General features: G+C 32.5%; 2 protein-coding genes across 2 annotated transcripts; both read left to right on the top strand.

Moving 5' to 3' along the window:
• Positions 1-381: 381 nt before the first annotated feature.
• On the top strand, positions 382-10,768 carry LOC110025373 (AT-hook motif nuclear-localized protein 10-like; the record flags this gene model as incomplete). Its single annotated transcript, XM_020725823.1, is given in 5 exon segments — positions 382-612; positions 1,014-1,081; positions 1,221-1,352; positions 8,240-8,401; positions 10,251-10,768. Coding segments are annotated over 5 exon segments (917 nt in total), but the record flags the coding sequence as incomplete, so codon positions are not given.
• Positions 10,769-11,452: 684 nt separating this feature from the next.
• On the top strand, positions 11,453-12,013 carry LOC110025400. Its single transcript, XM_020725857.1, has one exon. It carries the CDS (start codon positions 11,501-11,503, stop codon positions 11,885-11,887), a length of 387 nt encoding a protein of 128 aa, XP_020581516.1. The 5' UTR covers positions 11,453-11,500; the 3' UTR covers positions 11,888-12,013.
• Positions 12,014-12,432: the final 419 nt, after the last annotated feature.

Genomic DNA, 12,432 nt, shown 5'->3' with positions numbered 1-12,432 from the left:
TTCGGCTAGAAAACGTTGGAAAGCACTTGGTTTTGGCTGTTTAGAAGAAAAGGAGTGAGAGAGATACAGAGAGAGCGTCGGATAATCTCCCTCTCTGTCTTTGTTGCTCACTATTGTTCTCGGAAGTAGTATATATGAATGGAAGGTAGAGAGAGTGTGGTGTTTTTCGGGTCTGAGGGGTTCGGTGGAGTGAAGAACACACCTTCTTCAACCCCTTCTCCTGTTTCTTCTCCATCGCCGCCTCCTGCGCTGCCGCACGCCGGAGGTATCGCCGGAGTTGGCGGTGAAGCAGGAAGCTTTATAGGACATGTAAGTGGAGGAAGCAGCGGCGGGGTTTTGCTGCAGCGCCTGCGGCGGCGGCTAGCCGTGTGGATGGGATGGGGATGGGGATGGGTTTGGGAATGGGAAGCATCGGGAGTAGCTTTAGCGGCGGTTCGGAGGAACTGATGAAGAAGAAGAGAGGGAGAGCCAAAAAGTTGGGGCTGGAAAGCATGGAACTTGCTCTGACGGCGAGGTCATCTTCGCCATTTTCCTCCGGCTCCGAGTTCTCCGCCAAACGGGGTAGAGGGCGGCCACGGGGCTCCGGTAGATGCCAGCTCCTCGCAGCTCTTGGTACCCCTTACTTTTGTCTGTGTTGCCCTTTATCTCTTTTGAAAAAAGCATTTTCTGTTTCTGATGGATTGAAGTACTGTAGAGTCTGCCATTAGCGGTTTGGTTGAAGTGAAGTGAAGTGTCAATGTTTTGCTACAATATGCAACATGAGACTGACCTTATTTTTCTGGGGCCTCCTTCCTTATTTTGTTTTTTTCTTCAAAGAATGCTTTTTTTGGTTGGTTTCTCAGGTTTGAAGTCAGTAGTTGGTGGCTGACCATTACAGTCTTTGATATCTCTGTATTGTCACGTTGTCCACATAAAAAAAAATTTACTTTACCATAAAAGATAGTCATTTCATGCTTATTACTTGTGCTTGGTGAAATGAAATAAGCACATCTGATTTCTTTGTTTTGTATTAGGGGAATGGTTTCAGTTATCTGCAGGAGGGGCTTTCACTCCTCACGTTGTGTCGATTGCAGCAGGGGAGGTAATTGGTTAATTAATCCATTTTATTTCTTAATTGAGTTTATTACTTCCTTTGGTTTTCAACTACTGTTTGTTTTCCTTTGAAAAGATTGGGACTTTTTTTTGTTGGTTTTCTAAGTTATATAATGTTCTTAATTTAGGATGTGGCTGCTCGGATTCTTTCTTTCTCACAGAAGGGCCCTAGAGCTGTGTGTATTCTCTCTGCAAATGGAGCTATTTCAAATGTCACCTTACGACAGCCTGGTTCTTCTGGGGGTACCCTGACATATGAGGCATGACTTTTTTTGGCTTATTTCTCTTTGTTCACATTTTATTTTATTTTTTGTTTGTGCTATTTTCTTTATTTTAGTTCTCGTTTTCTAGCTTTCAATTTCATTTTATTATTTTCCATCAATGGAATCCTCAATGATTTTGCTGCTGAAATAAGATATAATGCAGAGTCATTTATTTGAGACTTTGATCTACTCAACATTGTCTTCTTATGACCAAGCAAGTCTAATAGATAATAATAATTATGTTGGATGTATTAACTACTATAAGACAGAAGAATAAATTTTGAAGCAATTTTAGTTAAATCAGTATAAAGTTACAAAACAAAATTGAATAGCTTGTCTTTTAATGAAGGTTGACTTTTTTCTGTAAGTTATCCTTTAGTTCTACAACTATTGATGACAATAATCATAAAGCTCTACAGTTTAGGAGGAATATTTGGGAGTTGACATCTTGTAAAAGAATTCATATTTAATTCTTTATTAAATTGCTCTACATGATTTGTCAAATTTGCACTTCCAAGACTTGAGAGTACAAAGTAGAGAATGAGAAATTGGTAAAGATGAAAACTTGTGTCAACTTCATTGTAATTATGTAACAATTCCTTGACATGAATTAACTAGGCTTTAATAAATTAATGCTACTAGTGAAGAAATATGGCTATTTTTGTTAATTTTATATTGTTTTATATTATATTTAACCATTGGTTTTAATAATAACTTAAATTTTACTACAAAATCTATTTACTCAATTACTATAAACTTGTATTATTTAGTTAAATGTAACTTGTGTTGTTAAAAGTAATTCTTTTACTAATATAAGCTAAGTTTTATCATGAACATGCAGCCATATAGGCCCTTAGTTGAAGTTAATTTTTTGTTTAGAAGTTAATTTTGTGTTTAAGCTTGTTAGAAATCCTTGATGCAATCTTCTATCTTTTATTGTTAGCCTTAGATGAGTTATCAGGCTAGCTATTCCTGTAGTTACAAGTGCTGTGTTCAATACCAGCTCTTGATGAAGTAAAGTTTATGTTTCCACCTTCATTGCCAATTTTGATTTGGCCATGTTATATCTATGCTTGATATTAGCTTTGAGCCATATGGTTATAAATGTTTTTATTTGAAATTTTTTGTTTTTTGGCTCAAAATTGAATTTTTGATAAGTCTATATTTGAAATTAACTTGAATCAAATTGGAAACATAGCGAACAATGGCAATAAGATTGTTGGATCTTGTTGTGACTTGATTGTTTTAAATGTAATTTCGGCATGAGAACCTTAGTTTTATGAAAGATTTACATGCACACCACACAATTTCTATCTATTTACATATCTAACACTTAAACTTTAATTTTTACAACTGCACCACTCTATCTATGCACAAAAATGTGTATTTCCCTTTTAAAAGTTAGTGATAATGATATTTTTGATATGATATGAAAGATTTAAGTGTTATTAATATAAAAATCAAAGTTTAGGTGTTAGATATGTAAATACATAAGAATTGTGTGATATTTATCTAAGTGCCCTAATGTCATTAGAATGTAGTAAAACTAATAAAATTATACCAAAATACTCTAAAAAATTCTCATTGCAGAGCTATTGAAAAGATATATGATTTTAGTAAATCTCTTCATAGAGATTAACGAAGAAGAGTAGAAAAGAAAATATGTGCCTAGAAAAGGGTGATGATAGGTCCCTCCAAGAGAAAGGTGAAGAATGATCTCCAAAGGGGGATGGAGAGAGAAGGGCCACCAACTTTTAAGGGCTTAAGTGATGGTTGAAAATCTGAGAGTGAAAATGTTCAAGTATTATGCATAAATTTAATAATTTTACATTGACCATCTGATGATTCGATTAGAAGAGTAGATGTTTTAGATTCGACTTATGTTAAGCATGTGGCCGACCCCACTTAGTGAGAGAAAGGTTTTGTTGTTGTTATTGTTTTTGCTATATGGATCATAAGTTATTACAGCATTTAGCATACAAAAATGACTAGTTACTTCAAAACAAATAAGATGAAGACAAATGTATTCAAACACAATGCAATATAACTTCCATAAAATTTATAAAGGTACACAAATACACAAACATAAAATTGTTGATTATGTGTATTGAATTGCCCTTGATGTAGGTGTCTACATGGTGGGTGTTGTTTAGGCGTCAATATTGGATGCAATGGGGAGAAACCTGACTCAAACCTGATGTATGTCTGTTTAATATTCAGGTTTGATTTGTTTTAGCTTATGCGACTCAAAAAAAGTTAGGTTAAGTTTTCGTTTATAAAAGTCAGGTGTGAGTCAACCCAAAAATAGTAATTTAACTATTAAAATTTTTTTAATGAAAAATTCAAACATAGCGATTTAACTATTTAATTCTTTTTTCATGAAAAACTTATAATTTTTTTTCCTTATTTTATTGTTTTCAAAGTTCAGCTAAATTGAATAATCATGTTCATTTTGAGTTGGTTGATACCAGCTCGTCACAACTTAATTGTTTTTGTTTTATCAGGTCATGTTGTGTTTTCATTTGATTAAGTTGGGTTTAAGTTGAGATTTTTATCCCTTTGGGTCGGATTTTAGTTTTATTATTTTTATGTCGGGTCATTTTTGGGTTGAAAATCTGGCCTCTGAATCTAAATTGACATTCTTAGATGTATTTATAAATCAATATCATCAAGTCTTATTGATGTTTTACCATTAATTTAGATTTTATTAGAGGGATATTATAAATAAATAGGGTGATAAAGAGAGAGTAAGACGGGGAGGGAGAAAGGAAATAAAGAGAGCGTGGAAGAGGTGTATGGGTCAGAAGGTTTTAAAGAGTGGGAGAGAGTGATTTTTAGATAATTTTTATTACTCCAATCCTTTTGAAGTGAGGTAGGCAGAGCAATAAAGAGCTATTTGACAACAATTCTTACGTAGTTTATTACCTCTCCCTAATATGATGGAAGGCTATGCTAAACAATTAATTGTTGACTAGACTTTTGAATTCTTAGAGATGAGTTTGTTTAGTTACACATTTTGTTATAATTTTAAATATTAGTAAATTTTGATCAATTTTTAATTTTGAAAATTTTGATGAATTTTCTGTATTCTAGAAATTTGCTTATTTTAAATGCATAATGTAGAAAATAAAACAATGGAAGAAACTTTCAATAGTTTTCATTCTTCTTTTTACAAGAGATGATATATATATATATTTATATATATATATATATCCCATAGGTATTACAAAATAGGGGTAAAATTAAAAAGGAAGGGAAAAATAAATAGGGACTATCAACCATTTAAGAAAGCACATAGATTACAATCCAAGAATAATAGAGAGGCAGATCTAACGGTATAGAGCCTTAATCCGTGTGTCTTATGTTGTTTGCTATCCGATGGTCATAAGCAAACATATCCAATGTTATAAAGCTTTGATGCACGTGCTTTAAATTCTTTATTATAATTGAAGCAAAAATTCAACACTCTCCCTCAATCTGGACGGTAGAGATCTACCATTCCAAGTTTGTTTATGATATTTTAAAATATTGGATTGTAAATTCTTTTAGTGAATATGTTGGCCAATTAATTTTCTTTGATATTAATTATCCCGATATTTACATTAGTTTTTTTTTTCAAAGTCTGATGTTTGTCATGATTTAGTAAAATTTTTACACGACTTGCAGTTTGTCATCTTGTTTTCTTTAAGGAGATCCGTAATATATTTTTGTTTGGAGAGAATATTAAAGATCAATTGATTTTTGGTAGCATGGTGTTCCACAACCATGTCATGATTATGAATCAATTTCTCCCTGAAATAATAATTTTGGGCCTTTGGGCTCCAGAAGTAGATTCACAAGATGTTGGGTCTTTCCCTTTCCCTTTAAAAAATCCTTAAGATATTTTTTTTTCGTTCAAGTGATATGATGCTTGAAGGATCTTAAATTCTTTTTCGGTTTGATTTTCACCATTAATCACGATTGATTTCTTTGAAGAGATGTTAAAGAATGCACACAAAATGAATAGAATGAGAACTCACCAAGAGGAATAAGCTTAGAATTGAGAGCCCCAATATTAGAAAATAAAAATAAAGGTTAATACCAAGTAAATAATAAAACATTGTAAAATTTTCTCAAGAATCTCAACTTTTTTTGTACAAGGGATGACATATATATAGATCTCTCATAGACATTACAAAATATGAATAAAATTAAAAAGAAAGGAAAAATAAATAGAGACTGTCAATCCTTTAGGAAAGCACATCGATTACAATCCGAGAGTCATAAAAAGATAGATCTAATGATATAGAGTCTCAATCTGTATGCCTTAAATTATTTGTTTTCCGATGATCACAAGTAAAGATCCAATTGTATAAAACCTTGATATGTTTGCCTTAAATTATTGACTATTATTGGATAAAAAATTCAACACATAATAATAAGCATTAATTTCCAAACTATTTATATTTTGACTTTATTTAAATTTTAGAACTCTTTATAAAAAATATTGCTTTATTTAACAACTAAAGAAAATATATAATATTTTCTTAAATTTGCTAATTTTTTGGGGTTTTATACTTCTTGATGGGATTAATTCCAATTATAGTTTCTCAACAATTCATATGTGATAAATGCAGTCCTAAAGTATATCATTTCTTTAATTTAGTATTATGACTATTCAAAATTGATCGAAGAATTCATAGGGTTCAATTTTGTATGGTTGAGGGATTAAATCAAGTATATTCTATATTAAAATTTCCTTAATGGGGATCATTTTAGGTAAATTTTGTCTAGTTTTGGGAATGGAGTAGAGAAGCGTGATACTTTGTGACTATATTGGCCATATACAAATTTTTTGATGAAATGTTTGGGTTTAAGAAAAGGATCAAAAGAATGTCAAAATATTCTCCCACTATTTGGGGAGAGGCATTTTTTTCATAGACTATATAAAATGTTCAACTTAGTTTCTAAACTCTTAAAATAGGAGCCAACATGATTCCACTATTAGAAAGAATTGAAATTAAGGTTATAGTTATCACTTGGTGAAACAAATGAGAATATTTTAATAATTTAAATATTCAAATTTTTATGAACCTTCATATGTGATTTTAAGTTTGTGATATTTTGTAAAGAATTTATCAATATTAATTTCATCATTGTGCTTTTGAAAATTAAAAAAAATATTATAATATTGATAGATGATATCCTAAATAAAAAAATAGGAAATTAGATTTTGTGAAAATTTTAAAATGTAACATCCTAAAATACTCATATTTTCCCATTTATTAGCTTTAACATTAATTGTCTTTACTTTTAATGACCGAATAGTTTTGATTTTTATTTTAAGACTCTAGAGATTAAATCAGACATTTGGTTTCACAAATAGTGGGGTCACTTTAGTCATTTTATCTTTTTTTAATGCTTTGATATTTTACTTAAAATTTATTTACATATTTTATTAATATTTTTCTATATATTTTTAATAGTATTCTGATATTTTTAAATAACTTTTAATTATATAAATGATAATTAATTTACTTTGAAAATATTATTTATATTTTTATATTATCAAATGTTTTTAGCTCTCTTTCTATTACTATTAAACTAAACGCTTAATCAATTATTTGTAAAAAATAAATCAAATCAAGAATGATATAGTTTTATTGAAAATGACATCTTTATTCCATAGAAATCTATGTATGTTAAAAAATTGCATGCACACTTGGTGCTTGATTTTTTTATACTTGATGAATTGGTTGATGAGATGTTTACTATATAAAAGATTTGTGGGTGAATATTTTTGCCGAGCATTTGCATTATATTTTAGCAAAAAGTATAACTTTTTTTTTTAAATGGCCAAAAGTGTAACTTGGAAACTTAAATCCACATATAATCTATAAATATGTTAAGATTTGCAATTCTTTATACATATAAATCTATAAATATGTTAAGATTTTGCAATTCTTTATTTTTATATTTACGTTATGCTTGCATTATTGCCTTTCCATTTAAGATATAATTGTAATGATTTCTTTTACCTAAAAGTTTTATGTTTGTGCTATTGAAACATGAAGCGTTTGTTAAAATTTGATTATCCAAAAATGTTGGATCATCGCAAGGTCACTAATATTAAAATTGATTATGATAATATTAAAAATATTAATATGAATTTGGAATAGAATTAGAAAGGTTCAATCAAGAAATATTGATATTGGATATATGTTCAAAGTAGATTTTTTTTTTTTTATGTGTGTTTGGAAAAATTGGTTTTAGACAATTTGGATATATGCAAATGACATAAATGTACACACAGGTCACACACACACACACACACACACACACACACACACACAGATACAACTCTTGCTGCAAGCACTCATAAGACGTAAATAAGATTAACGTCGACGAATTAAGCAGAAAAATGAGTACATCTAAGATAACATTAGATGAAAGTGCAAAAAGTTCTATGCAAAATATATTAATATCTCCAATAAAACTAAGCTGGAATGTTTGGAATATGACGATGCATAAAGCCGGTCCTAAATAGCCGGTTTAAGTTCAATGTTGATGGCATGGAAGTTTATTTGAATTGTGCTTTCCAGAAGAGATTTATTGCTTGTATTGAAGTCCTTGTTGTAAAATTTAGGTAGTATTTTATGGACTTTGAGCAAGCTATAGATAGTTATGAATTTCTTTAGAATCACTAGAATGAGTTGAGTTAAACTAAACTTCAGCCATGCTACAATAATTATTTGCATTGTCACCTTTATTATCATTATTATTATTTTTTGAATTTGCTTAATTGCTGCCTGTCTCTTTGAGATTCAAATAGGCGGCGGGGCATACTTTTAATGTGCGTGGATGTTGTATGTTATTGTTTTATTTATGTAATCAGTGTATTGCAGGGACGGTTTGAGATATTATCACTCTCTGGATCGTTTACAATTATTGAATCTGATGGCGTAAGAAGTAGAACAGGTGGAATAAGCGTTTCACTTGCAGGACCAGACGGCCGTGTAGTTGGAGGAGGTGTCGCAGGGTTATTACTTGCCGCCAGTCCTATTCAGGTACTGCAGAAAGCATATTGATTTACTTTTAATGAATTTTTTTATTAAATTAGTTTAATTAATTATGAGCTAATTATTAATAGGTCAAAATCAATTAATTATCAAGCTATTAATAAGCTAAGATAATTGCTTAGCTTTTGTAGGCATAGCCTTATGGACCAGTACCTAAGATAAGGTGAATGATAATAGTGATGGTTTATCGTTTTAGATACTTACGCGTAATTTGGTATTTGTTTCACTCGAATTCAAGTCATAAATTAAATTTTTTTGGATCTGCATTATATATTGTTTTTAATTTGATAAACGTGGTTGTTGGCTTGAGATGATTTAGCTTTTTGTAAGTTGGTTAAAAATTAGTTTTTGAAGTTGATTAGGATAGTTTGAGGCTTCCAATAAACTTTTGATATTATGTTCTCAAAAGTGGCTTGATGATGTAAATGGACCATTAAAAGGAAGATAAAAAATAGCAATGATTTTATAGGTCTTTCCATCAAAAAGTGAATTATATGACTGATATATTTATTTAGGAGCAACATATTTTAAATAGCAGTTTCAAATCATCATAGTCAATTGTTAATGTTGTGAGAATTGTATTTTTATGTGTGTTGGCCAAAGATCTTGCCTCAATTTTGAGATACCTGAAGCTTTTCTAGATGAGCTCTCATGTCCATCATAGAGCATTACAACCAAAAGAGACTTTGGAGGTTTTGGTTCCACTAGCTGGATCAAAGGGTTAAGAGCAAGACATCTATTGAAAGTTAAAATTGGGGATGAGGTAGTTAACATTAGAGGATTGTTTGAAACTTATTAAGCAGACTTAGAAGTACTGCTTGGTGGAGTGATTGGGTACCCAGTGATAAATAGCATGGATCAACAAATCAATGAATGACATAGGAAGCTCAATAACTTTTGACATTCTTTCCAATGCCCATAAATCTCCATGATGACTACTTATCGGCCATTTCTGTGCATCGTGGTCGAGGAAATCACCATTTGCCTCGACAATTGATGTGCAGCAACGTCTTCTTAGTACTTCCATAAAGACCAAGAATTATATCCACCCTTTACTTTTGAGCAGATATACTTTCATGTCAGTTTATGCGCAGGTATCGTGTGATCCACTCTATTTGGTCATAGGTACCAGGGTATATACTTTGCCTTATATATATATATGTTACTAGCGTTGAGATGGCACAATTGCAGTTGTTTCATGGAGAATCATCTTAATCCTTTGTTACCTAATATAGCCTAAGCAGTTCTTTTAATCCCGGTAATTTGGAAGCCAGCCAGCCTGCTGCTCGTGGGGGCTACATTAAGACTCCATAACTAACACTTAATTCTGTATTCTTCTCTGAGAAGGTGACATTTTGATTAACTTTCATGGTGGTCACCATTTCCTCATTGTTTGATGAGAGGATGGCAGCCCAAACACCAAGACATTAAGGTTGGTGGTTTTATGGTAGGCCTAATTAATTTAGAATGTTAGGTGGTAGTAGAGATCAATGGTAACGCCCCAAAGTTGTGTTGAAAATGTTTGTAACTTTTATCTTAAGGATGTTGGCATTAGCATGGATTGATTGGTGATCCCTTGGAGGCTAGGCTAGCTTCCCTGAACACCATTTGAATACAACCATGTTATTAGAGGTAATTCTTAAGGATTTTTGGCATTGGTGCACTAGACTAAACCTTAGGGGCACACTTAAGGGAGTTTATTATTATATCAGGATGAAGCTGGCTTAAAGAAGAGAGAGTGATAAGGAATACTCATGTCTACTTTGAATTATAACCATTATTTTATAAAGGATTTTTGGCATTGGTGCACTGGTCTCAACTCTTGCTGCTTCAACAGGTTGTGGTGGGAAGCTTCTTGCCGAATGCTTTCAAGGAGCATAAACGAAAGCTCAACCAGGATTCCTCGCCATTCCTTCCCATGCTACCTGCTTCCTGCGCCGCCGCAGGTGCAACGCCACTGTCAGATGCAACTGAAGAATGTGAGGACTCAAAGTTAACAATTCAAGGGCCACCGACGAGCGGCGATATGCCGAACAATGTCATCAACATCACTGATCTAAATCCGACGCCATCTTTCCGGTCGGTTCATTGGCAAGGCTTTCATCCCTCATCGGAGCAAAAGTCATCTCCAGACATTAACATATGCTTACAACGCGAGTAGGACATCTATTTCATGACCGAGTCTGGAGCTTGAAATTTCCAAGACTAGAGGAGTCAAATTTAACTACTAATTCTAAATCCAGAAATACAAAAAAAGAGCCATGACATACTAAAAAAATCAAAACAAATGTTACATGTGTTCTAGCGTTGTTGTAGCAAGTTCTAAGCTGGTCTCTTTCTACTACAGAAACCTTCAGAGTACTTTGTCTTTGTTCATTGTTCTTAGATTAATGTTTTGTTTTAATTTTTGGTACTGTTATTTATGAATATTTGCAAATTCTTAAGATTATTATTTTATTACATTTTATTATGAGAAACGTTCATATTGTCTCTATTTGAATGTGTGCTGCTTGAAATTAATCTCATTTTTCCATACTGAATGTATTTTATATCGAATTCATTTTTCTTCAAAATAAATAAAAAAATATTTAAAAAATGCATTTTTTTTTTCACCAGAACCAAACAATTTCAGTATTTCATTTCTAATACCTTACTTTGCAAACAAAATAGCCCCTTAAACATTTAATATAGTTTTAGTTTATAAACATATTTAAAACTTAAAAAATGGATTAAAGACACAACTTGATTTATAAATTCAAATGTTTTGGGTGCTATGTGTATAAACAGCCCTTATTTTTGATATTATGCCAATACTTTCTACATATTTATATTCCCATCCCAATAATTTCACCGCAGCACTAGTGAAAAAGAACCAAGAAGGAGGTTCCACAGCCTTCCATTGCCATGATTCCGCCAGCTTCTGGAAGCCAGATGCTCTTACAGTGCACAAGTTCTACACACTTCCTTTTCAGAATTCTGGAATAACCTTCTTCATATTATAAAAACCAAATTAATAATAGAAAAAATTGCATACATACCTCTCTTATAAAAGAGGCCGACCTCCATCCTTGCTCATCATTGTACCCAATGGCTCTGAAGCCTGTAAAGCTAGACGAAGAGACGAAGAAACTGTTAGAAGAAGAATTGCCGAAGAAGGCTCGCCATCCCCACACCATTCGCCACATAGAGAAGAAATTGGTCGACAAAGGCGTTCACCGAATGGAGCGCCGTTCCGGCGACGGCATCGGGATCGGCCGCGGTTTACCCAAGGCGGGCCACGGCGGCCGGTTCACTTGGGAGGGTCCCGACGGCGAGGCTGAGTTGGTGGATTTGGAGGAGAGGGAACCCTATTATATGGAGGAAGAGGAAGAGGAGGAGAAAGAGATGGTGGTTGGGGAAGTGGAGGTGGCTAAGGTGGCTGAGGGCAGACAAGGGGTTTCGAGAATTGAGATTCGAGAGCCGAATCTTGTCTGAAATTTCTGCTGGCTCGATCGTCTTCTTGTATCTGTTTGTTCTATGTCTGTAGGCTTCGTATGATATGTATAACATTGGAGAAGTTTTGTTTTATGTATTTTTATTTAATTTAAAGAGTATAATATATGATGGATTATTTAAAATTTATGTTTATTTATTTTAGAAGCGTGAGATTCTCTTGTGTGTGTGTGTGTGTGTGTGTGTGTGTGAGTGATATATATATATATATATATATATATGTAATTAACGCCTAAATTTTGATAATTATTTATCTAATATTTTAGTATCATAATCAAAACAAATATAAATAGGGCTGTCAAAACAGCTTGTTGTTCCCGGACAACTCATGTTCGACTCCTTAGAAGCTTATGTTTGGCTCGTTAGCTTCGTTCCATAAGTTAACGAGACGAACACGAACAAAGATGTGTTCGCTCGAGTTCGGTTGTTTTAATATAAATAATAATGTTTAAATCTTGCTCTAACCCTTAACATCTTATGGCTACGTAACTAGGGTTGTCAAAATGATTCTTTGTTCGTGAACAACT

Source organism: Phalaenopsis equestris, unplaced genomic scaffold, assembly GCF_001263595.1.
Source record: "Phalaenopsis equestris unplaced genomic scaffold, ASM126359v1 Scaffold000297, whole genome shotgun sequence".
NCBI lineage: Eukaryota > Viridiplantae > Streptophyta > Magnoliopsida > Asparagales > Orchidaceae > Phalaenopsis > Phalaenopsis equestris.
The sequence above is the reverse complement of the archived record's forward strand: the minus strand, read 5'-3'. Positions and strand labels throughout refer to the sequence as shown.